This window comes from Sinocyclocheilus grahami, unplaced genomic scaffold (genome assembly GCF_001515645.1).
Source record: "Sinocyclocheilus grahami isolate Dianchi unplaced genomic scaffold, SAMN03320097.WGS_v1.1 scaffold491.1, whole genome shotgun sequence".
Classification (NCBI taxonomy): domain Eukaryota; kingdom Metazoa; phylum Chordata; class Actinopteri; order Cypriniformes; family Cyprinidae; genus Sinocyclocheilus; species Sinocyclocheilus grahami.
Window position 1 is genome coordinate 384,206 of NW_015505670.1, and position 25,507 is coordinate 409,712.

At 37.5% G+C, this 25,507-nt stretch overlaps 2 protein-coding genes, 1 long non-coding RNA gene and 1 pseudogene across 8 annotated transcripts; 2 read left to right on the forward strand and 2 right to left on the reverse strand.

Annotated features, from left to right (window-relative positions):
• Nucleotides 1-1,059: 1,059 nt before the first annotated feature.
• Nucleotides 1,060-25,269, forward strand: LOC107554128 (uncharacterized). 3 transcript variants are annotated; one of them, XM_016236538.1, is made up of 8 exons: nt 1,060-1,178; nt 5,071-5,114; nt 5,203-7,812; nt 7,973-8,120; nt 8,209-8,318; nt 8,415-8,483; nt 10,199-10,615; nt 25,259-25,269. In XM_016236538.1, the coding sequence occupies exons 2-7, from the start codon at nt 5,095-5,097 to the stop codon at nt 10,509-10,511; spliced, it is 3,270 nt and encodes a 1,089-aa protein (XP_016092024.1). In that variant the 5' UTR covers nt 1,060-1,178; nt 5,071-5,094; the 3' UTR covers nt 10,512-10,615; nt 25,259-25,269. The 3 variants fall into 3 exon arrangements, with proteins under 3 accessions (XP_016092024.1, XP_016092023.1, XP_016092022.1); XM_016236537.1 differs by lacking the exon at nt 1,060-1,178 and adding an exon at nt 3,618-3,713; XM_016236536.1 differs by lacking the exon at nt 1,060-1,178 and adding an exon at nt 3,628-3,708.
• On the reverse strand, nt 10,624-13,721 carry LOC107554131 (uncharacterized). The gene is made up of 3 exons (XR_001605032.1): nt 13,417-13,721; nt 12,607-12,800; nt 10,624-12,123 (listed from the first exon to the last, which is right to left on the reverse strand). It is a non-coding gene; the product is annotated as an uncharacterized lncRNA (long non-coding RNA).
• rusf1 (RUS family member 1) lies at nt 15,484-19,671 on the forward strand. 4 transcript variants are annotated; one of them, XM_016236541.1, is made up of 15 exons: nt 15,484-15,560; nt 15,823-15,978; nt 16,085-16,162; nt 16,693-16,807; nt 16,891-16,936; nt 17,017-17,049; nt 17,163-17,268; nt 17,356-17,457; nt 17,598-17,668; nt 17,749-17,933; nt 18,036-18,093; nt 18,197-18,261; nt 18,406-18,546; nt 18,979-19,044; nt 19,129-19,671. In XM_016236541.1, the coding sequence occupies exons 2-15, from the start codon at nt 15,823-15,825 to the stop codon at nt 19,212-19,214; spliced, it is 1,308 nt and encodes a 435-aa protein (XP_016092027.1). In that variant the 5' UTR covers nt 15,484-15,560; the 3' UTR covers nt 19,215-19,671. The 4 variants fall into 4 exon arrangements, with proteins under 4 accessions (XP_016092027.1, XP_016092026.1, XP_016092025.1 ...); XM_016236540.1 differs by having other exon boundaries at nt 15,500-15,567; nt 15,821-15,978; XM_016236539.1 differs by lacking the exon at nt 15,484-15,560 and adding an exon at nt 15,575-15,759.
• LOC107554130 (PR domain zinc finger protein 1-like) lies at nt 20,461-22,330 on the reverse strand (annotated as a pseudogene).
• Nucleotides 25,270-25,507: the final 238 nt, after the last annotated feature.

Sequence of the window (25,507 nt, forward strand, 5' to 3'; positions counted from 1 at the left end):
CTTTTTGTCACTGTAACAAATAATGATTCCTGAATTTTATTGGCAGTTGTTTTTCGTGATTATGATTCATGGCTGACCCTTTAGTAATAGCAGTCATATGATCGGTGTTTCTCTCTAGTGAATGATGTGGTCATGTGGGAATACAAATGGGACAATGAGGAAAACTCTGAGCTCTATGGGCCCTTCAGCAGCCAACAGATGCAGGCAAGACATTATCGGTGCTTTAATATCAAACTTCAGTTTGCACAAGTAAATTATTATTATTTTTTATTACTCAAAGGTGTGTTTTTTTTTTTTTTTACTTTTTATATTCAAATGGTTTTAAAAATGTAAATACTGACAGATTCAATATTGCTCTTTTGTTTGGAGTGGTCTGACATGGGCATTGACCAATATTGCTGTATCTTTTATTCCAGGACTGGGTGGACGAAGGCTACTTCAAGGATGGAGTATACTGTAGGAAGATTGACCAAGAACATGCCCCATTCTACAACTCAAAGAGAATAGACTTTGAACTTTATACATGATCTGTGGATGAATTCTGTTACAGATTTTATTTGATTTCTTGTGCCCATCTGAGAGGGCTTCTCTGAATAATTGTTTACTCTTCAACAATTGTCTTTTGTTTTATGAACAAACATACACTAGAATGTGCACCTGTGTTTGATGTGTTTTAAAATAAAGACTTTATGGCTGGATCCAACCTGGTGTTCTGGCTAATGTTACAGCTATTCTGACCAGATTTACAATTTTAAAGAGTGCTGCTATTTTGCTACACACCAGATTCAAAATGCAAACCGCGGGGCACTACAAATGCCAAGGAAACTTTGAAGTTCACATGGGGACAAAGACGACTATTTGTGGTCTCGCTATTGGTTGCAATTCTCCCTCCTGAAACCCAATTGGCAGAACTTTGACGCTGGACGTTCCTAATTGGCTGAAATGTTATAGCCTACCCGAGGGGCGGTACATTCTCATACTTTGCGAGGTTCTGATTGGTTCTTTGACAGACCGGGAACACGCTCGCACCGATTGATAGGTCTGAACAGTCAGCGCAATGGTGAAACTCGGGCGCCGTCCGGCATGGAAATGTCACAAAAACATCGGTGTTTTAGAAACAACGCCTAAAGGAGAGGCTTTTACAGCCTCACCGCACGTTTCCCCTCAAACGATTTTAGGTTAGTGTGCAGTTTATATCATTTACATCTGTGTCTGAAGTACAAGATCGTAACATTCCCTTTTAATACGATGTATTTGACGGGTTTGTGCGTAGATAGCAGCATAGCTGTTAGCCGCTATTTACGTCGACGACGTACACAAAACCACAGCAGTGTCTGGAAACTTATGTTTCTAATAAAGCGGCTGCTGAGCAACATAGTTAATGACTGTAACTCCCGAAGAATTAATATGGTTCCGTCTTTTGTGTGTTGAGAATTGAGCTGGGAATCTGTTTGACTGCGGTTACGGTTTGTTTTTCCGCTGAAGTGTGCGTCTGAGATACGAGACTGCTGTTGTTTGATCTCTTCTCGGTGCAGCAGTGCTGAACGTCGAGTCGGTTAACCGCACGGCTAGCTATAACATGTTCAAACGACGAGAACACTTGCAATACTCCTGTTCTACACTAAGTTTGGTCGCCAAGCAAAATATTAGAAAACAAATTCTACCGATTTTCAGCTTAGTGCTGGCTGTTAGCAAAGACTATAGACTACCCTTAAAGGGACTTTGCTGTTAGTGAGCTCAGCGGTATGATGTGTAACGTTAGTTTGCAAGATAATCATTTTTTCGCGAGTAACTATTAGTAAATGTGTGGCCCTGACAACAGAACTGCAATATTATATTATACACCGTACACAACATCAATGTGTGACAACTGAAAGGGTTTCGATTTATTTTCGAGTTCGATTTGTTTGTTGTTGTTACTAATGAATGCGAATAATGCTTCTAATTCTTTTTTTATTGTATTTTTTGCTACACGTTTGTTGTGTTGATTTGTCCTATTGCTCAATGAGAGATTGATAAATCAGCAGGTGAAATGAAAGCTTACGCTATTCAGTACTGGTGTATACACAGAGGTACACCTGTTATTATTACATCATTCTGTGGTCGTGAACGAGTAGATTTTATAAGATTATATATATATATATAATCAATTCAGAGTTTGAAATCCGTTCTTTTTAAGTATGTTCCTCACAATATGAATTTGAATCAACAACATTATAACTTGTTACACCCAGTACATTTAGGTTGGATGATTGTAGTTTAAAAATATGTCTAAAATACCCAAACACCCCCCCTCAAATTTTGATTGATGTTATTTTAAAATGATTTATTTTAATTTTACATTTTGATTTAATTAATTATTAGCTTTTCATTAAACTCATAAACCCTCTGCAGTTCCTCCAGGAACCCAGTTTGGTAAACCTTGACAATTTAATGCGCTTCATGTTGTTAATAATAACAAATGGAATATATTTTCTTACTCTTTCTATTTTTATAACAATATGGTCCAAGATTATCCTATTTAAATCAATGTGATAAACAAGTTAGGTTAAAAGTAATCTAAAAGTAGTCAAAAAATTGTCAGATTATATTACCTAAAATGTGTTATGTAATTGATTACATTACTAACTACAATTTTTTATCATGTAATTTGGAGTCAGTAACGGATTACAGTTTGTAAGTAATCTACCCATCTCTCTCTCTCTCTCTCTCTCTCTCTCTCTCTCACACACACACACGCACACACACACACATATATATATATATATAATACATACACACACAAGCACATGACAATATTATTACAATGCTACAATACAGTTACAAATACATACACAAGCACATGACAATATTATTACAATGCTACAATACAGTTACAATACTATCTACTTCTCACACAGGTACCAAATGCAATGTAAGTTCAGAAAAATTATGATCAAAACGTTATTTTGGAATATGAATCTTCTTGAGACTTGGCAGGATCAGTGATCATTTCTTCACCTTCATGTCATTCCAAACCTGTCTGCTATTATTTCATAAACAAATCTTTTGACAAATGTCACAGTGTTTTTGTTTTCTACGCAATGAAAGTTGATGGACTATGTTTTTGTTCGGTTGTTCCACTGAAGAAAGATGGTCATACAGGTTTGGAACGATATGAGAGAAAGTCCCTTTTTTAGTCCCTTTAATAATTCATTTAATCACTATCCCTCTAATTATTCAATCAAGATTTGTGTTTTTGGTAGACTAGGTAATATTGAAGAGCAGATGCTAAATTATTGTCAAACAGACATTTATTATTTCTTTTTAACTTTTTTTTTTTTTTAAGTTAATATGTGGATTAGTAATCATATCAGTTGACATTTGACACTAAACTGCTTTGCTTATGCATACCTTGTCTTTACTATGCACACTGTTTACCCTCAAACTTCAGTTTCAACCCTCAGTATTTATTATTGTATGGAATAGTAAGTGTTTTTACTTGTTCCTGCTAGGGCTATGCAGTTAATGTGACAATTCCTGAATAAAGGTTATATATTAATTAATTTATATATTGAAATTACAAGCTATAATTTAGTTTTAACCCTTTTTTCTATCATTTTGTTCATCCTTAGTGAAGTCTAGTGACTGGAACTTGTGTTACAGTCATTAGTGTTACAGTCACCACAACCTCAACACTTAAGCTCATCATCATACAAGATGAAAACAGTATGGTAATTTAATGTTGTTTTTGTCATCCCTCAGCACTCCCTTCACTGTTCTCCTTGTTCACTGCAACACAATTAACTGACCACTACTTTATCAAGACACAAGTCACAACTTAAAGGGTTAGTTCACCCAAAAATGAAAATTAGACTGTGTTTTACTCATCCTCGAGGCATCCTAGTCCAGTCGGAGTTATATAAAAAATAGTCCTGGCTATTCCAAGCTCTGTCATTGCAGTCAGCGGGTGTTGCAGTTGAACAGTCCACAAGTCGTCAAATAAAGCGTTTGAAATATGGATATCTTTCTTACAAAAACACATGCATTCACTACAGGAGGCATTTATTCACAACCCCCCCCCCCCCCCCTTTTTTTGGTTGCGCCCCACTTTTTTTTGATTCTCCGACTGGATTCGTCTGAGAGAAGAAATTCATATACACCTAGGATGCTTCGAGGGTGAGTAAAACACAAGCTAATTTTAATTTTTGGATGAACTAACCCTTTAATTAAGGTGCTACTGTTATAAGAGCCATATGAAGGTGTCAGGGAGGGAAGACGGACATAAAGGAACTAACAGTGGCACACCTTTGTGAGACATTCAGAGAAAAAAGAAAAATGCAAAAGGGGAGAAAATTGTAGACCGTGAGTTGTGACACTAGTCGACACACTGGTTCTGTGATCACATGACTCCAGTAATGCAGTAGGAGGAAAATTTCTCATATCTTTAATATAAATATCTATAAAATATCTTTCCTAGTAATTTATTATTACATTGTAAGTCATTTATGTTGTGTAATATCAACTTTTTTTATTTGGAATTACACAAAAGCAAAAAGTGAACCCTAGGTATGAGACATGTGGGAGAAATCGTTCTTCACAGTTAATTAAATTCACTTTAATATCAGATGTTACTGACTTTTGTTGAATGCAAAAGTCAGGTTAACAAAAAAAAACCCCACAACCATTCTTTTTCTCCATGGTGAAATAGACTTACGCAATAACGTATAAGCCTTTTGAATATTGATCAGCCGTGAACTCATTGGTGTATGCTTATTTTCTTTTTAATCTTTTTCCGAGTTTATTTAAAAAAATTGATCCTGAATTGTTCGGCAATAACTACACACCAGTGAAGCTTTGCATGGGTTGTGACCTCTCAGTAACTATACGATTTTAGTAGTTTTATATTATACTGTAATTTTTAAATGTTATTTTGTTTTTCAAATTCTCTTTTGCTTCAAAATCTAATTGTAATGTGTCTTTGAGTTTTTCTATAATATCTTTTAAATATTTTTCTTTTCATTATTAATTAAAAAATTCTTGCAAAACCTTTTTGTCTTAATCCACTTTTCTTTTTTTTCTTGTTTTCAGACCAGCTCTGGAGTTGAAGCTGAGATGGAGGAGCAATATACAGAGTGAGTGATGCTGGGTCAGACAGAAAATTAAGATCTGTAACCTTAGCCAGCAAACATGCTTTAAATGTCTTTTGTTTCTTTATTTTAGAGATGAAAACCACAAACCGGTATCACCCTGTATAAGCTCACAGTTAGGAGATGGCAGCCCCGCAAAGAAGCAAAGCCGTGACCAGAAGCCAATGGAGAGGGAGTCCCCAGAGAGCCCTTCAGCAATAAAAAGATGGGAGTTTGGCCCACTTCTACAGTCATTCAAATCCAAGATAGCTAGCTTTACTGAGATTGTCATGACCCCTGTTCGGCTTTTTAAGCCCAGTGACTCTCTATCCTTGATCACACTTCCTGATCGCCATGAACAGTTGATAGAGACAAATGCTGAAAATTCAACCTGGACTGAGGCGGCTGAGACTGATAAATGTAGAAATGGATTGTTTCCAAAAAGGCCTTCTTCGGAAAAGGTGCAATGCAACACTGCTCCAAAACGCCACAGAGTTGCACAGAGACTGAATTTTTGTACAATTCGAACAAAAAATAGTGACAACTTCGAACCAGTATTGGATCATATTCAAATGCACAGCGAGTTTTCACCAAATGAAGAAAATCAGATAGACCGTCCTTCAAGCCATTCACAAGCCATCCTTCAGGATGGGACACGTGATGCCAGTCCTTGTAAAGCACAGAGTCCTTTCCTCAGGACTAGACCAAATCTGTCCACAGAGAAACTTTTGAATTCTGTAAGTGCCATGTGTGTGTCCAAGCAAGCCAGTGTTCGAATGGATCCGCTGATTGTTCTGCATCATCTGTCAGGTGAGAGACAGACCTGTAGCAGTGACACAGCCTGTGGACATAGTCATGAGTCTTACTTTTCAGAAGAGGAATCAAACCTCTTGAAACCTGAGTCTGAAAGTAGCACAAACAAAGCTTGTGCAAACAAGCCTGATCCTGGAGTCTCTTTTAGCACTTCCTCTGATTTTGATTTGATGGATAAAGACACAAGCACAGTTGGCAGGGAAGAATCTTTTTCACGTATGGCCTCAAGGAAAAGCCCTAGAAAGAAACATCTGTCAGGGTCGGCTGGACCCCCCTCCACTGAATTGGCTACTTTTGTGAAAACAAAAGGATCAAAGACTTTGGATGTGGAGATGAAGGAATCACCATTTGAAAACAGTATGGAGTGGACACACCACTCGGCTAAAGTATCAGACCCTCCAAAGACCACTTCTGTCAGGGAAATGAGGCCAAAGAGATGCAGAGAAGCTCTTCAGACAAACAAAGACTTAGAGGCAAGGGGGAAATGTGATTTGCAGAATGCTAAAGTGAGAAGACCTGCAAGGAATAAAAAAGTTAAAAAAAATGGCATCACTCTGGAAATAAACCAGGAGGAAGAAACATTTGTTCAGGTTAGGAGAAAGAGGAAAGAGTTTTCTACAATGCAACCACTCCAAGACTCAAATGTGCCTGTTGGTACTAGTAATGCTGCAGCTGGTGAGATGAAAAATTCTGTTGAAACCTCAGATCAAATGAGACGGGACAAGATGATGAGAAAAAATTTAAAATGTAGGACGTTACTGATCTCTAGCAATGAAGATGATGCCACTGAAACTACATCCTCTCAGAATGGCACACAGAATGTCCTGATTGACAATACCATGAATGGTCCATCAGAACCTCTATTATTTCGGCAGCCTCTGCAGCCACAAGAGCCTGAGAAGACCATTGAAACTCGAAAAACAAGACGCCATTTTAAAAGTACAGGTGTTGCGTTGCATAGGAGAAACATTCGTTTGCCCAAGCACAAGTTTGAGGACTACAGCGTGACTTCAGTGGTTGATCCAGCAGGGCCAAGTAAACCTTCAAAAAGAACACTACTGCACAGTGAACAGTCTGTTATTGCAGCTGAGAAGCAGAAGACATGGATTTCTGGGCTGAAAGCAGAAAAAGAAATACAGGAGATTTTGTCACCTGGTTCAACAGCTCCGGTGCATTCAGAAAGAAAACTAAACAGAACCACAAAGAATGTAATCCGACCAAGAAGAAAATATGTTTCCATTGAAAAAAGGATAGGTGCTGTTGGGGGTAACAATGAAGCGGGGAGCCAAGAAATGACAACGGAAGCTGTTCCAGTACTATCATTGTCAGGTAGCGGTCCCAACCGTCTCCTGCGCAGCTACTCCTGCCCTGAAATCCCGTCCCTAGTATTCAGTGACTGTCATTTACCCCGGTCCCACACGCATGACATCAGCACTACCTCACCCAGCAGAAAGAGCTCGCCCACACCACTGCCCATCCACCTTCACTCTCCGTCCAAGCGCACTCGCCGGCACACCGTCTGCAGTGTGGAGATTGAGCGTGAAATTGCCCCTTTGTGTCTCCGTAAGGAGGTGTACCCTGCCAGTCGGGGTGGACCTTTTTGCCCCTCTTCCCCTTATTCTCCCTCCTCCTCCCTCATAGCCCTTGCCTCATGTTTTTTGTCCAGTCCTTTAGCGTTCTTGTCTAATAGCTCAAGCCAAGGGCGTAGTCATGCTAGCGCCACCAGCTCTGGCAGTGTTTCAGCTGCCTCCAGTTTTATCGCATCATCATCACCATCCTCCTTCAGTCCCCCCTTTTCTTCCACCCTCACGTCCTGTCATGCTTTAACCGGCCCCTCCTCTGTCACTCCCAGCCCTGAGACACCTTCTGCCTCTGTGTCATCACTCTGCAGGTAATTTATCAAATTTCCAGCCTCCCTATCTGAGAATACTTACTTTTTATTACCTGTTATCGAATAATCTAGCATGTTGATTATCTCAGATCTTTTCCCATAAGAAGATGTCAAAAAGATGCAAGTCCGCAGTTAAAATCCTACTTTTTCTTCTTTCAAGTGCGTTTTCACAAAGTTCTTTGGAAGGAGACAATCGAGTGCTTCAAATGGAGTGTGAGGAGTCAATAGATGAAGAGAGATCCAACTTTGACCTTAAACTCTCGGCTGCCATCTCTGAGGAGAAAGCATTATCAGACTCTGAAATCAAGGTGTGAGTTTTCTCTTAGATTTGATTTGTGGTCTAAAATGTATCATTTTTCTTAATCCTAATTGCATTTTTGCTCTCTGTGTAAACAGACAGACATCAAGGATGGTCAGCGTGGAAAGGTGTCCTCAATTCGTATCCGTAAAAAGATTCCAAAGCCTCAGAATAATCTCACCCCTATGGGCCTTCCTAAGGTCATCAGGTGTGTATGGATAGAGAAGGTTATAGGCTTGGTCATATCTATCTGTGTCTGTATTTCATCACAGCAAAGATACATTTCTTGCTTTGTGTTTCACAGAATAAAGAAGAAGGATTTCAGCTTGGAGGAAATCTACACAAACAAAAACTTCAGCAAACCTCCTGATGGGTGAGACATTTTCCAAATGAGTTATTTTCTGAATAATTGAGTTACCCATTTATCAACTTAATAGGGGTTATGCGCAACAGATTTCCGTATTCTGTTAACCGGGTCTCGTCACTTGTGGTTCAAGCGTTTTGCATATGCTTCGTTAAATATGAAGCAGTTTTACTCGAGATGCCTTCAAAATACATACCAATGATGATCATAACCAATGTCCATCACATATGCGGATTGATATCTAAAAGTTTTCACTAATATTTAGATATAAAAATAGCTAGCTAGTTTAACTGATTATCTTAAAGATAGATATCGCTATTATTTAATACGGCTGTTAACACGTTCTCCGACAAGCGGAAGCGATGAGACCTGTTTTCTGGGTTTGGTCAGGTGATGTTCAACATATACCCTATTATTGGTTCTCTGTATATTTAGTTATCAAACTGACAGAAGATGGAAGATAAAAATGAAGTGCTTGGCACTCTTTTCAGACTGGTTGCATTTATTGATTTTATTATAATTTCTTTATTTGTCACTATTGTACCTCACCTTCAGGAATTTTAGTACTCACAGACATTGGGGTCAGACAGAATATCCCAATAGCCCATTGTAATGCCTTTTTAGTGCAGCTTTAAAGCTATCAGTGTGTTCTTATACTGCCGAAGTAAAAATGTGGGGTAATGCATTCGTTTGATCTTCTATTTAACTATCCTAATTATGCCATAGTTTTATTTCATACTATATATCACAGTTTGATACGCATATCACCAGTGACTTAATATGTATTATGTATATATATATATATATATATATATATATATAATTTTTGAACTTGAGAGGTTTCTGTCCCTCCATTCAAATGGAAAAAACTATATGAATCAAATGGTTTACTCTTAAGTCTTGTGAAGAGATATGATCACTCTATATGGTGAACAGATTTAATTTAGGCTTTCAATCTAAACAGTGATCAATACGCATACATAGAGCATATCACATATGGTAAACAAGGGTGCAAGACACACGAGAACCAATGACATTTGTTCTTGCATGTAACACGCACAAATTGTGCACTGCAAAAAATGCTTTTCTAGCTTAGATTTTTTTTGTCTTGTTTCCAGCCAAAATATCTAAAAATTCTTAAATCAAAAAGGATTTTCTAGACAAGTAAAAATAATCTTTTTTTGAAGTTTTTGGTTTGAAAATAAGATTATTTTTCTTACCCCATTGGCAGATTATTTTGCTTGTTTCAAGCAAAAACTCACTTACTGTAGATATTTTGGCTGGAAACAAGACAAAAGATCTAAGCTAGAAAAGCATTTTTTGCAGTGTGTTTCTGTGTTTACCATATGATGTGTGATGTGCTCTATGTATGTGTGTTTATATGTGAATAAATCCTAAAATAAACCTGTTCATCATATCGAGTTCGCATCTCTTTACAAGACTTAGATTAAATGGCACAATTCATATGGATTCATTTTACGACACCTTTATGACCTTTTTGGATCTTCTAAGTTTTTGTTGCCTGGACTTTTAATTGAGGGGCAGAAATCTCTCAGGTGTCATTAAAAATATCTTCATCTGTGTTTCAAGTCTTATGGGTTTGGAACAACATGAAGGTGAGTAAATGATGACAGAATTTTCAGATTTTGAGATTTCAGCGGGGTGTTTTATTCTTTCTCTTTTGAACTCTGATCAATTAAGCAACTTTTACAAATTCTTTTCAGACGTTTAGAAACCATATTTGAGGTGCCTCTTAACCGGCGTGATGGCTCTCAGGCTGTCGTGGGCCAAAAAAAGGTGAAGCGCTTTGTCGAATTCCCTGAAGTGGGTGTTGCCAGGAAGCCCAAGAAACCTCTGGTAGGTATAATGGCGGGGGCTGGAGCACAGAGGAACGCTGGGTTCTGTAGAACCAGACGAGGTGTCGGGGTCTCTTCCAGAGTGGAGAATGGCCTCACCTTGCAGCAGCTGGAGTCCATCCTTTGCTCCAAGCTTGAGGAGTTGGACACCTGGATGACACTGCAGCAGGTTGCGGGCTGAGGCAGAGGTCTTGATTGTTCTGTACCAAACAATGGGCTTTGTGTGTATTATGTTCAAATTAACTGTAAATTTGTCAAATCAACAATAAATAGACTTGCAGGGCTGTAAAATCTTTTTGATTACTTATGTACTGTAAAGATCTTAAAAATACATCACTTTCTTTTTATATTTTGCAAGGTAATGGCGTTTATTTGTAGATTGGACTGATGTAACAAGAAACAACTCTGTTTTGTCTTTTTATAACCATTCAAAGCAAGCACTTGTTTACTATAATCTGTGGCATATGTTTAAAATATCTCTAATTCCTCCTCACCACATCTCCGTATCAGAAAGTGTTTCAAAGTAAGAGTCACCAGGTCACTCGTAAACCATTCCTCTCTCAGTATATTCCTCTTTTAAAACATTTAAACTTCTTTGGTTTAAATTAATGCCTTATTAATACACTCTCAGGATGCCCTGTGTGTTTCATTATAAGGGAGACGGCACAAAGGCCTTTGAAGTGACAGCATTGAAAGTTTGCATTGTTCGGTTTGAAATTATGCTTTATACTTCTCATCGAGAAGCATAAAGGATTTAAAAGTTTAATGCATTCTGTGCTTTTACTCAGGCACTCTAAATATAGTCCATTCACTTAATTTAGTCTTGTTTATCTTTGATGTAGTGATTTATAATACTGTTTGTGGTGTTTGAACATGTTGAATGATTAGTGTAAACTTGTTTGATAGATGTCTGCGTTCTGTATTTATAATAGAATACGATTGAACTGTTTTGTATTTTAGTGTTTTGTCGAGTTGTTTGTAAGACGCTTACAATGAGCAGATGCATTTTGACTGCTACACATTTTATTACAAAGCCTGAAATACATGCAGTGTACAAAACATCAAAAGCACAAAGTATTGAAACAGTACGACTTATTTACAAAAACAGAATGTTAAAAATGTAACCACATCCATATCTCAACATTTGAATGTTATGCTCTCTGTGAGTGTCTCAATGTTTCATTTCCAGTTTGCAGTAAGAGCATAAATAAAACCAGCTTGCTGAAGTGTAGCAGTAGCTTCTGTCTGGACGGATGGTTTTATGCATGGCTCCATCTCATGCATGTAACAAATTCCTGAAAGTTGCTGTACCATTTTGAACTACCTGCATTGGCTTAATTGCAGTGATTTAATTGCAATGCAAATGTTGAGCTGTTGAATCCTCTTATATTATGGGTAGGACGTTGTGAACCTTTGATCCAGACTAAGGACAAGCACCTTTCGAAACCCACAGTGAATTTAAATAATGACCATTATTGACCAACCTATTGCCATCAAGTAACTTTTTGGATAGTCTAGATGCAGTGTGAGCAATGAAAGAGTCTGTTTCTGCACTCTTACAGTTCATTTGCTTTGGTTGCTCATTTAACTGTAGAAAAGCTTCTTCAGTGTCAGTCTATGAAGGTTACAATATAGGACAGAAATCCCACCAGCAATGGAAAGATGAGAATTAAAACCACCCAGGCTACAATGGACCCAATACCCCATTTACACGCCTTTTCTGAGTATTTCTTAATCATCTCTCGTGTTTCTGGACAATCTTTGTTTTGAAGTCTTTTTCTTGTCTCTCGGGCCTGAAAAAATTAGGAAAGGTGTCAGATTTCAACTTTTTAGATTCTTAGATTATATTAGTGCATGATAAGTTTCTTTCATCACTGACTACAGTTAAGGTTCATGGTACTATTTTGTTTCATTGTGTCTCGTCTTTGCCAACTGTATCTATTTTACTGGCAACAGATCTTAGCTGAGAGTCTTTTGAAGTTATGTAGGATAAGTATATAAGATAAGAACAAACAAAAATTGTTAATAAGGTTCTCATGAAAATAAGCTTGCTTAAGGAAGCCAATTGAAGTGTTTATTTTCATTTCACATCTTGAGTTTGTCTGCACTCAGATCTTTGATTGCATGGGTGGGTTACTAAATGTAAATAATTCCTATTTAAGTTTAAAAATAAGTTTAATTTGATATAGAGCTTAGTACTTATTACAATAGTAGTGCAGTAATACAATTGTACAGCACTGATATTTCAATAATACTGAAATAATAATCATAGATACCTTGACGGAGTACATAAGGGACATCATTCCAAGACAGGAGAGGCCACATATGATGCTGCAAATGGCTAATTTGCGATGGTCTGTGTCCTTACAGATGTCCTGACAGGCGACACTGCTCGAGTCAGCCCTCGGCTCAGGCTGTTCAAGTAAAGCATGATCAACTTTCACTTCTTGTAGTTCGTTCGCACACATCTCTGTTCAAAGTAACAAATAACAGTGTAAATATAGGGGAGTCAGCATGGAAGTAATGGCGCATTACTGTATTTTGATGATTTTGAAGTTACTTTATACTACAATGGATACAGTGTAGTTCAAGTTCTGTCTGAATCAAGTTGTAAACATCTACCAGTGAATTAGTGAGCCAAGCAGTGATTTATAACAAGCTGGTTTAACTGGTTCTTTACAGTGATTTTTTGCTTTCAGTTTTAATAGTAATAGGGGTAATTAAAAATAATAATAATATATATAGGCTTATATACACACCAAAAGTGCAAGAATATATGTATATTGGAACAATATAAAAGGGGTTTTCCAACATCCTCAAAGTATTTAAGGTGAAGTGAGTTTCTATTATCTCTTATTGTGCTGGGGCTTGAAAAACAGGTATGGACAGAGACAGAGTCATGTTGACAGTAACTGGCATCTGTATTACAAGAGAGTAATGACAGATCTCACTTGATAGTTTTGGTTAGACTCATTATAAATCGAAATCTCAGCAATGTAAAGTCTGCCTCCAGAAAGATGATAAGCAAATCAAAAAAACATGCCGGTTGAAACTCAGTTATTGAAACTAAAGATCTCAGTACTTACAGACTTGCCCAGATTTGATCTTGAGGGAAGAAGGGTCCAAAATTCCTTAGGTCAACCAGAAATTACCAATTAATAACCAAATACATTTGATGTTTTTGCTTGGGAAAAAAAATTGGCTAGTGATCAGTACTCTGCTAATAACTCTTTCAGTTTATGTAGTGACAGAAGTTCTAGTGTCCTTTCACAAAGATGTCACATGTCGTTGTCACAACTTGACTCGAGATGACTTCCCATCCAAACTTCCTCTAATTGTCAATTATGTATGTGAAATATTTAGTACAGCTTCTTTAGCTCCAGTTTCGACCTCTGAGGAGACAGAGTGTGAAAGAAATGCTTTGAACTACTTACTTACAACAGTGACAATGAAACACCACACCTCCACTTTTTTTCAATGTTCCCTCCCACTTTTCTTATCCACTCCAGCTTGAAGTACTTCTTCCACTCACATTCTTTAGGTCTTACGTTTATCTGTCTATTTACCACACCTTGTTGCCCCTGTGAATCATGAGTGTGTGCAGACTGTAACACAGAAGCTTTGACTTCATGACACACTGTCTACTATTACTCATTTTCTCCATTACTGTTTCTTTCTCTTTCTATTTATGCAATCACAACCTCACAAGAATCAAGTTCCTGGCAAGTAAGCTGAGGCCCCTGCAGGGCTTGTTTTTGTAAACAGAGATTGCATGTGTTAAAGGAGTTCTCTTTGGAGTGTTACAAGCTCTTGGTGCATAAAGAAGATCTGTAAAGTTGCAAAGACTAAAGTCTCAAATCCAAAGAGATATTCTTTATAAAAGTTAAGAGTCAACCACGCCTACCTAAAACGGCTCGTTCTAACACGCCCCCACATACCTACGTCGCTATGTGGGAAGATTTGCATAACGCCGCCCAAATGTTCACTGACACATTAACAGCAAGACAGACACTGAGGTCAGGAGGGGCCAGACAGCTTAAAAAACAAACACTGATTAAATCTCTCCCACTTGTTTTCCTTGTTAATTTAATTAGAAGAAAGAAAGAAGAAAAATTGCAGCTGCATGAATTTATAAAGAACAATATATTTGTTTACAAACAAAATTAAACTAAATGTAATATTCACAAACAAAATTAAATAAATCATTGTGTACGACAACCACGCAAATGAGGAAATTAAGAGAACAAAACTACTACAGCCTTTATAGACAGTCATACACAGAGAATCTTCTCACTTCATTTTATAATTTTTTTTAATTGCATAACAGCTAACAAGAACAGTAACATAACATACATATATAGAGGATGACAGTGTTTTCAACTATTCTAAATTAAATTACATTCATAATAGCATCAAAGGAACAAACAGAAAAAAGAAAGGAGAAAAAAACTACAGGGGATAACTTACATTTACATTTACATTTAGCAGAGGCTTTTATCCAAAGCGACTTACAAATGAGGACAATAAAAGCAGTCAAATCTAACAAAAGAGCAACAATATATAAGTGCAAATGACAAGTCTCGGTTAGCCTAACGCAGTACAGTAGCAAGGTGTGTATATATATATATATATATATATATATATATTATACACACACACAAAGAAAATCAAGTAGATAGAATAGAAAAAATAGAAAGCTAGTGTTTTTTTAAATAAAAAAAGAAGATAGATATAGATAAAGTAGAATGAAAAGTGTTAGAGTTAGAGGGTCAAATAAAGGTGATAACTTCCATAAGAAATTTTCATAAGAAAGGTTTCAAAAATTCTATACATCCTTTTTGCTTTTTTATTTATCCACCTTTTTCTTCAACGCGGAAGTAAGCCTATGGGCAAGACTTCCGGTTCATTAGCCGCTAACGAGAATAACAACGTGCAGTAAACCGTAAAACTGTTTGCATTATAAACCAGTGTGTTCGTAATTAAGACAACACATTCAAATAATATGGTAAGACACGCCAATTTTCAATATCAAGCAGCAAAACGAGCGGTTCTGTAAAGCTAAAAAATAGCTGGACGCGGATGAGACCGGAAGCCAGACCCACAGAATTTACAAATGGTCGCGTCCATTTTTACGGGAAGAAAACTGCCTACGTAAAATTCCATGAGCCAATCAGAAGTCGTGACATGCTCATGACGTAGCGATACAGTCTAAACACGGAAGAAAAGATAGGTGGGCGATTACAATCAAATCTACTGAAACTCGTTTACGTTATAGTCATTTTAGTCCTTAGCGTGCTAAACTGCATAGCGTGACATCATATAGAAAACATTTTTGCATTCAAATATATAATTTATTAAATAATGTTCATAAGGTGCAAAGTGTGAGACTGCTGTTACAGTTGAGAGTGTGAAAATTCAAAGACCTGAAGGTATTGATTTTTTTTTACTTTGCTCGTTTGTTTTTTAATTCGGACGTGTTAACTGATGTGCAGATGGCAGAGATGGAGGACTGTGAAGGGGTGATTGCCACAGAGCGTTATGGCTCACAGGAGTCATGGAAATACCTGTTGAAGGATGGGAGGATGAAGAGACAGAAGGACGCACTGGACGGCAGACTGGCGGGAAATTCAATCTCTGGCGTGTTTAAAGTGCGTGACTGACACAGAAAAACATGAACGTCTCTCAGATCCTATAAATAAACTCTCTGAGACATCACTAACATGCTCTCTCCTCTCCTCTCCTCTCCTCTCCCAGAGTGTTTTTCTGCCACAGGGCTATCCTGAGAGCGCCAGTGAGGATTACTTGCAGTATCAGCTCTGGGACACTGTGCAGGTACATGTCCTGTAGATCTGACACTCGTGTAGTGCTGAAGTTTCGTTTATTTTGTTTTTTTGGGGGGAAATTCAGTAGCCAAACATAAAGATAAACAAATTAGGGCAAACTTATAAAAAATGTACCTATATTATTGGCAGAAGAAATGCAAAGTGTTTTCTATTTAAATATATTTTCAAATGTAATTAATTATCTTTAGTGTCACATGATCCTTCAGAAATCATTCTAATATGCCGATTTAGATTTAAGAAACATTTATTATTATCAGTTTTGAAACTGTTGTGCTGCTTGATATTTTTTTTCAGGGTACTTTGACGAATAGAAAGTTCAAAAGAACAACATTTATTTGAAATAGAAATTGTTTGTAACAATAAAAATGTATTTACTGTTACTTTTGATCAATTTAATCTATCTTTCAAAGTACTAATTTCTTTATAAAAAAACATCTAATTGACCCCCCTGATATATATATATATACATATACATATATATATATATTGGCATCATAGCACCATCTTTTGTTTTCCAAGGCATTTTCCAGCTCTCTGTCTGGCACACTCGCTACTCAGGCTTCACTGAGGGGTGTTGGGGTTGGAAATCAAGAAGCAACAGTTGCAGCAGCTACAATAACATGGCTGCTAAGGGGTATGTGCACAAATTACTGATTGCACTGATTTCTTATTTTTTAAATGCATGCTTTTCTAACCTTTTTCTCCTTCTTTGCTCAGATGGAACAGGGATGCTGGGAAGAATACTTTTTGCTTGGCTCAAAGGGTAATATTTGACCCACCATTCAGATTGTGAAGATGTTTTGTTTTTGTTGTACTTACGGTAGTTGTGACCTTGTATTTCAGGAGCAAGTTAGATTCTGAAGCCAAAAAATGGAGGTACCGTATACTAGACTTAGATCATAGACTTTAATGTTTTAGTTTGAATAAACATTTGAATGTAATACTTTTCGTAAATATTTTACATAATAATGTCTTATTTGTCTTTTCAGGCTCTTCGCTGACATACTTAATGACGTGGCAATGTTCATGGAGATTGCAGCCCCTCATTTCCCTCCTTTTTTCACTCTTATTGTCTGCATTGCTGGAATATTTAGGGTACAATATCACCAGCATCTTCCTCTAAACCTTAAATCAGCTTGACAGTAAATATATATGCATATTCCTCTATTTCTGTCATTCCAGTCCATTGTAGGAGTTGCTGGTGGAGCAACAAGAGCTGCCTTAACTGTCCATCAAGCTCGTAGAAACAACATGGCTGATATCTCCGCCAAAGATGGGAGCCAGGTTTTTGTTCACTTTCTCTCATATGCTTCATAATAGCTTTTCTTGTAAATTCCCTCTTAGTGTGTGAAGTTGAGGTCAAAATGTGTGTCAGTGGTTTCATGTATCAGTGTATCATTTCTCTGCTTTTTTGTCCTGACAAGGAAACCCTGGTGAACCTGGCAGGACTGCTGGTCAGCCTTGCACTCATCCCGCTTGTAACCGATAACCCATTGTGAGTTACACCCAGATATGTAAGCAACGCTCTACATGAACGTGTAGTAGATACTGTACTGATTTGTGCTCTTCATTCAGGTTGACGTTCATCCTGTTCTTCCTGTTCACTGCTCTCCACCTGTTTGCCAATTACAAAGCTGTTCGTTCTGTTGTTATGGAAACGCTTAATGAGGCTCGCTTGTCCATAGTCCTTCATCGGTACCTGCTTGATGGTCAACTGCTCAGTCCAGTGGAGGCCAATGAGAAGGAGCCTGTGTTCTTGTGTATGGCCTTAAAACCTGATCACTTTTAAATGCCTGTCTTGTTCATTTAATCTGATTCATTCATTACACATCTAATTAACAAAATTATATTCCTCTTTTCAGCGCTTGGAAAGACAGTTCCCATAAAGTTGGGTGTGAGGCTTGGAGACATTGTTCAAGAGTCTGTTTATCTGCTTTTATATTCATTCACTAAATCAAAACGTATTGTTGTTGTGATGTGAAAACTGTATCGACTATTAAAATGATTTATTTTTGACTTAAAGGCCAGGAGAACTGCAGCTGGCGTTGAAGAACAACAGCAAACCGTATCTCATTGCAATCAAAAATGGTACAAAAACCTCCCCAATTCTGCTATATAAACAGACGTTAGACATAATAATAACATGATCTAAAACGATATTAGAGAATTTATGCCTAACTATTACTCAGCTAGAACAGCAATGACACATTTATGAGATGCATTTTTCCCCAGGTACCGTCTGTGTTTGTCTGGGAAGCGATGCTTCTGTGCATGATGAAATCATGGCAGCATGTCAGGCCTTGTGTCTTCGTGCTGTGCTGCATGATGATTCCTCTCTGGGTGATGCACTCAAGCAGCTCTCAAACATTAAGAGTAAGCACTTGTTCAATTGTGATAAAAAAAAGACCTTCATTTCATATTTAACTTTAGATGCACAGTACTGGTTACACTTGCTGATCAAGGGATGGTAGCCTCTTTTCTTTAGACCTTAAGTCAGGTTAGACACCATATTAAAATGAACAAAGATGAAAGCAAGGCTGTGAGGGATAGGCTTACAGTTTTTTTTCAGTGGCTCACACTGTATAAAGGTCTTCAGTCACATATTTTCACAACTTTATTAAGATTTTGTCTACTGATTTTTTTTCCTGGTAGACATTTAATCTCCTGAACTGTCGGTATGTTGTTAAACAACAGCACAATCCATCAAATGCACTGTATTTCTGTCCCTCACAGCCTCGTTTTCATTTCTGTCAAAAATTAAATATGGTGCCACCTTTAGGTCTCTGACACTGTTTTATTTTCCAGACCCATGGGAGTTAGTATCACAGAGTCATAAGATGATTAATCAAATTTTCCAGACATTCCTAAAAGGTAAATATAATACATGTTGTAATAAACTTTTCTATTGAGAGTCAACAAAAAAAAAATCATTTTTCTTTTGTTTATCTTTGTCAGAACTGGATCAAGCAAAGTGGCAAACAGACTGGACACTACTGGACTGGAACGAATGGCGTGTGGAATGGAGCAAAAAGAGAAGCTGAAGCAAATTATGAAAGAAATGGAATATGGATGTTTTGGTTTCCACTGGTATTCACTTTGAAACATTTGTCAGTTTTAAATGATTTGCAAGAGCTTCGCTGCAGAGCTGAAAGTGTGCAGATTTATGTCAGTGTCTTAAATAAACCATACAAATAAAAACAAACCCAGCAGGCATTGATATCAATTTGATGTCAAGTATTAGTCAAGACTTGATCAAGATGCTGTACCATCATTTTAAATTCAGTTTGGACCGCAATTTCTTCCAGTGGTAATTGGGTGAAAATAGGAAGTTAATGCCACACTGAAATTGGTTTTATGTATATGTAGGCCAATATGCTTGACGTTCAAGTTACATAAAATCAACATCATGCCAATTTTTTTGACGTCAATTTGATATCTTTTCAACATCAATTGCCCACTGGGAAAAGGATAACAGGGTCGGAGCAAAAATAAAAAAATAAAAAAAAATATATATATAAAGCAGCACAACTGCATTCATCAGTGATAAAAGTTTAAGTGATTCAGCTTAGTCATCACAGGTATAAATTACATTTATATTTATTATATTTAAATAAAAAAATTATAATATTTCATAATATTACTGTTTTTGCGCTCAAATAAATGCAGATTTGGTGAGAACAAGAGACTGCTTTCAAAAACATAAAAAAAAAAATCTTACCAACCCTGAACTTTTGAACAGTAGTGTACGTGTGTGTTTTTTATAAAAAAGAATTACACACACACACACACAAAGCCACACAGATTAATTAAAAAACTTTGCCGTTAATACAATATTGAAATCAAGAATCCAGTGGAACACTGCACTTTGATCAATTAGAATTTTACCACATACAGTGGGGAAAAAAAGTATTTAGTCAGCCACCAATTGTGCAAGTTCTCCCACTTAAAAAGACGAGAGAGGCCTGTAATTTTCATCATAGGTATACCTCAACTATGAGAGACAAAATGAGAAAAAAAATCCAGAAAATCACATTGTAGGATTTTTAAAGAATTTATTTGCAAATTATGGTGGAAAATAAGTATTTGGTCAATAACAAAATTTCATCTCAATACTTTGTTATATACACTTTGTTGGCAATGACAGAGGTCAAACATTTTCTGTAAGTCTTCACAAGGTTTTCACACACAGTTGCTGGTATCATTTGAAAAATGTATGATAAAATAATACACATTTATTATATTTCAACTACATCACTGATATTGACTCATATTTATTTTAATGCAATTTGATGGAAACAGCTGGCAACATATTATATTAAAAGTGGGAGAAAACAGTCTTAATGGACCGAGTAGCTATTTAATTTTGAGATATGAATAAGCAATGATTTTGTTGAATGATCCAAAGTCAACATGCTAAGATAAATGCTGTGAATTTAAAGCTCACAGCACTGCTCCATAATGAACTTTCCTCAAGTGTCTTCTGAGATTCTCTGTTCGGTTGAATCTCCGTCCACAGTTATATGGTCTTTCTCCTGTATGAATGCGCTCATGCTTTTTCAGATCGGCTAAATGACTGAACCTGAACCTGCAGCACTTGCAAACAAATGTCTCTTTGTCGTTTGAATGCCACACGAAGTGTGCTCCGAGGCTGGAGGGCGTTGCAAACGTCTTACTGCACACATGGCACCTGTGCAGAATATTCCTGTCCTCACTGACACTGGGAGTGCTGTGAATGCCCCCCGTTTGGACCATATTCTCTACTAGTGACCTAAGAATGTGTTTGGAAGCAGAATTTAGTAATTTGCTAGGTTGGTTATAGTGGACAACGCTGTTGGAAAAGGACGCGACAGGCAGCTGGTTGTGTTCATTTGCTTGAGGAACATCCTGCATAGGAACTACAAGAGCTTGTGTTGTCACATTGTCTGTCTCTTCTGTGACAGAACATTCCAGAGGCTCTGGTTTAGATTCCTCTTTGATTCGGTTTGAGCCCAGTGGTGACTCAGTGTTGCTGGTTGCTGGACTCTCTCTGCTGCCAGGTAAAGGCTTTGGGATTTTTCTTGGAGGGCTACTCTTTACCCTGGAGAGGGGTCTTTGGTTCTTTAAAGAATAGTTACAGGTCCCTTGCAGAGAATGATGTTTGTTGTCTGCATTAATCTAATCTAAAACCAGCTTTATATGAACAGGACTGTCACTTAGACATTGTGGCTGCTTGCTCACAGCTGAATCTCCATGATAAATGAGATCTTCCTGCGCATGATCCTCCCCTGAATGAGGCTTGTCAATGGGAAAAGAGACTTTCTGGACTTCATCTAAAAATATAAAAAATGATGACTGAACATTTTTACAGATAAACGACTACGACGACAAGTTAATTCCACAACTATAAGCTCTTCAAAATCTCACTCGAATCCCCAGTCGTCCTCTCCTGGAGTTCTTTGAGCTTCTGCTGGAGGTTCTGATTCTCCAGGCGTGTTCTGGCAGACTCTTTCTGATACTCCAACACAGCCTGACACATGAGCTGCAACGCTTCCTGTACAGCAGCAGTGAGGAGCTCAGCTACATTTGTGATGAGGAGCTCCATCTGTAACATTTTGATGGGACCTGCTCAAAAAGAAAACAAGCTTCTGTCATTTACTTAACTTAACCCAATGTTGTTCCAAACCTGTATCATTTTCTTCTTTGGAACATAAAAGAAAATATTCGGAGAAATCTCTCATTGTTTTGTCCATTGTCCAAACATTGAAAATCAAAGGTCGCCAAAACACCAAGGAATCATATTTTGAGTTCCACAGAAGAAAGAAAGGTTTGGAAAGAGCTGTGTTGCCGAGTAAATAATGATAGAATGTTCACTTTTGGATGAAATGTGAGGTTGTGCCCAGGACTGCCTCTGAACCATAACAATGAATATAATAATGCAGTGACTAAATGTATTACATTTCATTTCTAAAAAACTTATACAGGTTAACCGTATTAATGTGAGGTGCATTTTAACAAATCTCTCTTTGCGCGCTGGTCACTCAACACTACATCATTTTTATAAAAATGAATATTTGGAATTGCATTATATCACAATTATAATGACCCAATAACACCTACCTCTCTGTTCTCAACCGCAAAAACAGAATATAATGAGACTATAATCTCAACAAGGCAAACCATATTTGTATCTTCATGCTGGACCGTAAGCAGTCATTTTTCTTTCAGGAAATGACAAGTCTGACTTGTTATAATAATGATGTTTCTAGTGGGCGTGTTGTGTTGTGGAAACCGAAGGCAAGCCTGCAACCATTAGCAAAAAAGCTTCCGGTCTGGCAGTATGCGGGAAAGGAGACCAGAGGCCGGTTTCTTGTTAATGGATGTCAATGGAGGAGAGGCTTCACTACGATGAATAAACAGCTTTTTAGAGGAAACAGCACGGTAGTGATGGCGAGATGAAGCATTGAAGCTTTTCAGCCAAGAGCCAAGTTTTTATTTTTTATTTTATTAAACATAGAATACAAGAACTCGTAGAGGTAGCCAAGTGGTTCACAAAAGGGTTGATTTGCTCACACTACCACCTGCTGGCCAAAGAGTGTAAAACAAGCAGATACATTATAGATGACCTGATGTGATCTGTAATACACTGTATTTTGCGCCAGTTAAGGCTTAGAAATAATGGTGAAGAAAAAATAAATAAATTTCCACATAGACTAATCTATTTATATGAATATAATGTGTATTTTCTAGTGGTATATAATGATTGTACAACATAACTGTGCAGGCACGTGCACAGGTAGGGCTCAACCTGTGCAGAGCACATGCCCTTTTTGCCCTTACACTCCGAAGTGCCCTTTTTTTGGTGTTTTTTTCTTCTTCCATAAATCAATCATATTGGTCACCCTTTACATCTGTCTGTCTGCTTTACAAATATTTAGCTAATGAAAGGTATTTAAAAGAGCTCGTGACTAAATCTTGTTGGATCCGCTCAAACTGTCAGTAAAGCTCATAACTCCACCCCCTCTATCTTGCCTGAATGAACTGAAGTTCCACAGCAGCTGAACAAGGTCTGCAAGGGTACATACAGATCTTGTTGTTTGAATAAGTACAGCGTTTTCTTTACGCAAGAAACACTATGTCTATAAAGGCTCATAATTTATGTATTTGAAACGGAGTGCTGTGCCCATATATATATATATATATAGCTACAACAAACACCTGGTGATGAAAACGTACCGCCGCCGTTTTAATGACGGACAAAATGCACATTTGCACACATTCACTGGTCAAAAACCCCGTAACTGCATTGAGTTTGACACAAAGCGACTGAGTGATCCTCGTCACCTAGGTCAAATATATTTCTAAGAAATGTATGATTGCTGATACACTTAATCTGTTAACATTTAGTCATATTATATGGTCGCATGGCTAATTCATGTTTACGCTGTTAATATGCATGTATTCTAGCTAGCTAATTTTTTATCTAGTATTCTATACTCTCTGCTCGTCTTCAAATGTATTCATGTAGTAAAACATGGTTTTACTACAGTAATGTTGTAAGTAACCCAAAAAAAACTTTACAGAATCAAATCACTGTGAAATCTTTATATTTGATCATGCATAATGTAATACATTATATATATTACATAGCTAAAAAAAACATTTTTCTTCAAACATAAGTTTTTTGAACTTTGTGTCATAATGTATGTGTATATATTTATAATACAATTTAAAAAAGAGGGAGTACACCAGAGCAATTCACAAACACAGGACCCAACAAATAATAATGACAACTACCCAGGAGGCCCATTGTTATAGCCTACTTTACATCTAGAAGGCCAGATATCCTTTGCACTGTATAATGCCAAGCTATCATACCATGTCCTTTTTCCAGGCCAAGTCTATTAGTCCTGACTTCCACCTTTTGAGATTTAGAAATTAAGTAGTCTTTAAAAGCCATGTCATTATAATAGTGTCCTAAAACTGGAAAGTGGCTGAGTTTAATAGGGCAGAGGACTGTGAATGTACAAGATTTGAGCCGCTTCCTGAACCAGTCTGGCCAAGCGAGGCTTCAGACGTCATCAATGGCACGATTGCTCTGAAGCGATACAAGCCTCGACCCGCGCTTCACTGAAAGCTCCAGGGACGCTTTCGCACGCTCCGAAGCCTCGACCCGCGCTTCACTGAAAGCTCCAGGGACGATTTCGCACGCTCCGAATACCCTCGTTCACTATTCCCTACATTAGGTCACTGATTCAGTTCACTAGAAGGAGTGAATGAAAACGAGTAACGTTAGTGAATTCGGACACTGAGTGCACCGGAAGGAATGCCGCTTTTGCATAGTTTGTGCTTGCTGTTTATTAATCATTTGAAACTAGCAAGCAGCTCCATTAGTAAGATTAAAGGATTTATCTTGAACTCTGTCACGGAAATTATGTATAAACCCTAATCAAACAATTTAATAATAAATTTACAATTAATTTATACCCCTGTTGTAGGTACATTGTGCTGTACGCCATGGATGAGCGCTTTGTAAAAATGAACGGATTGATTATTCAGCTGCGGGCGCTATCTTCTGGCGAGATGCGGGAATTAATTCGGCGCGTGACTCTCGGTGCATTATGGGCATTCTCTAGCCGTTGAGCGTGCACCAGTTGTACACTCGTTTTTGCAGTGCATTGTGGGATTGAATGAGTGCACTCGAGAACGTCCACTATGGTTTGGACCCCACTAAAAATGGCTGTTCCCTCAAATAGTGCCCTATTTAAGGGTATAGGGGCGATTTCGGACACAGCTATTGACTTTGTAAACGGCGATTGAGTGTCGCACAACCCTGACTGAAATTCAATGGTGTCAAGGCTGTAATGTGATTGGTTATTACAGCACATGTGATCCAATACAGACCATCTTATCTCCCTATATTAAAGGGGTCCTATTATGCTCTTTTACAAAGTCTTGGTTTTGTTTTGGGGAGATCTTTTTTATGCTCAAACAGCAACATTACAAACTAAGTTGAAGTTAAGTTAATTTGTTTCTAAGCGCGCATATAGTCGTGAGTTTCTGCTCGATGTCGGCAGAACCACATTTTTAGAGTTAAACTCTGCGCAAGCTGAAGAGCGTGAAAAAGCATAATAGGACCCCTTTAAGATAATCTCTGCTTGAATGCACTTGACGTCGTAATTACCATGTCATTTCTTCTGTGGAACATTTTGTAAAAAATGTTAAGCAAGAAACAAACAGATTTGGAACGACGTGAGGCTGAGGCCGTTACTCTTTAAGTTTCAGTTTACTAAAACAGTATACGCTTCAAATGATTAATCATAAAACAGATATGTTATAGTTAACTGGTTGTAACCAA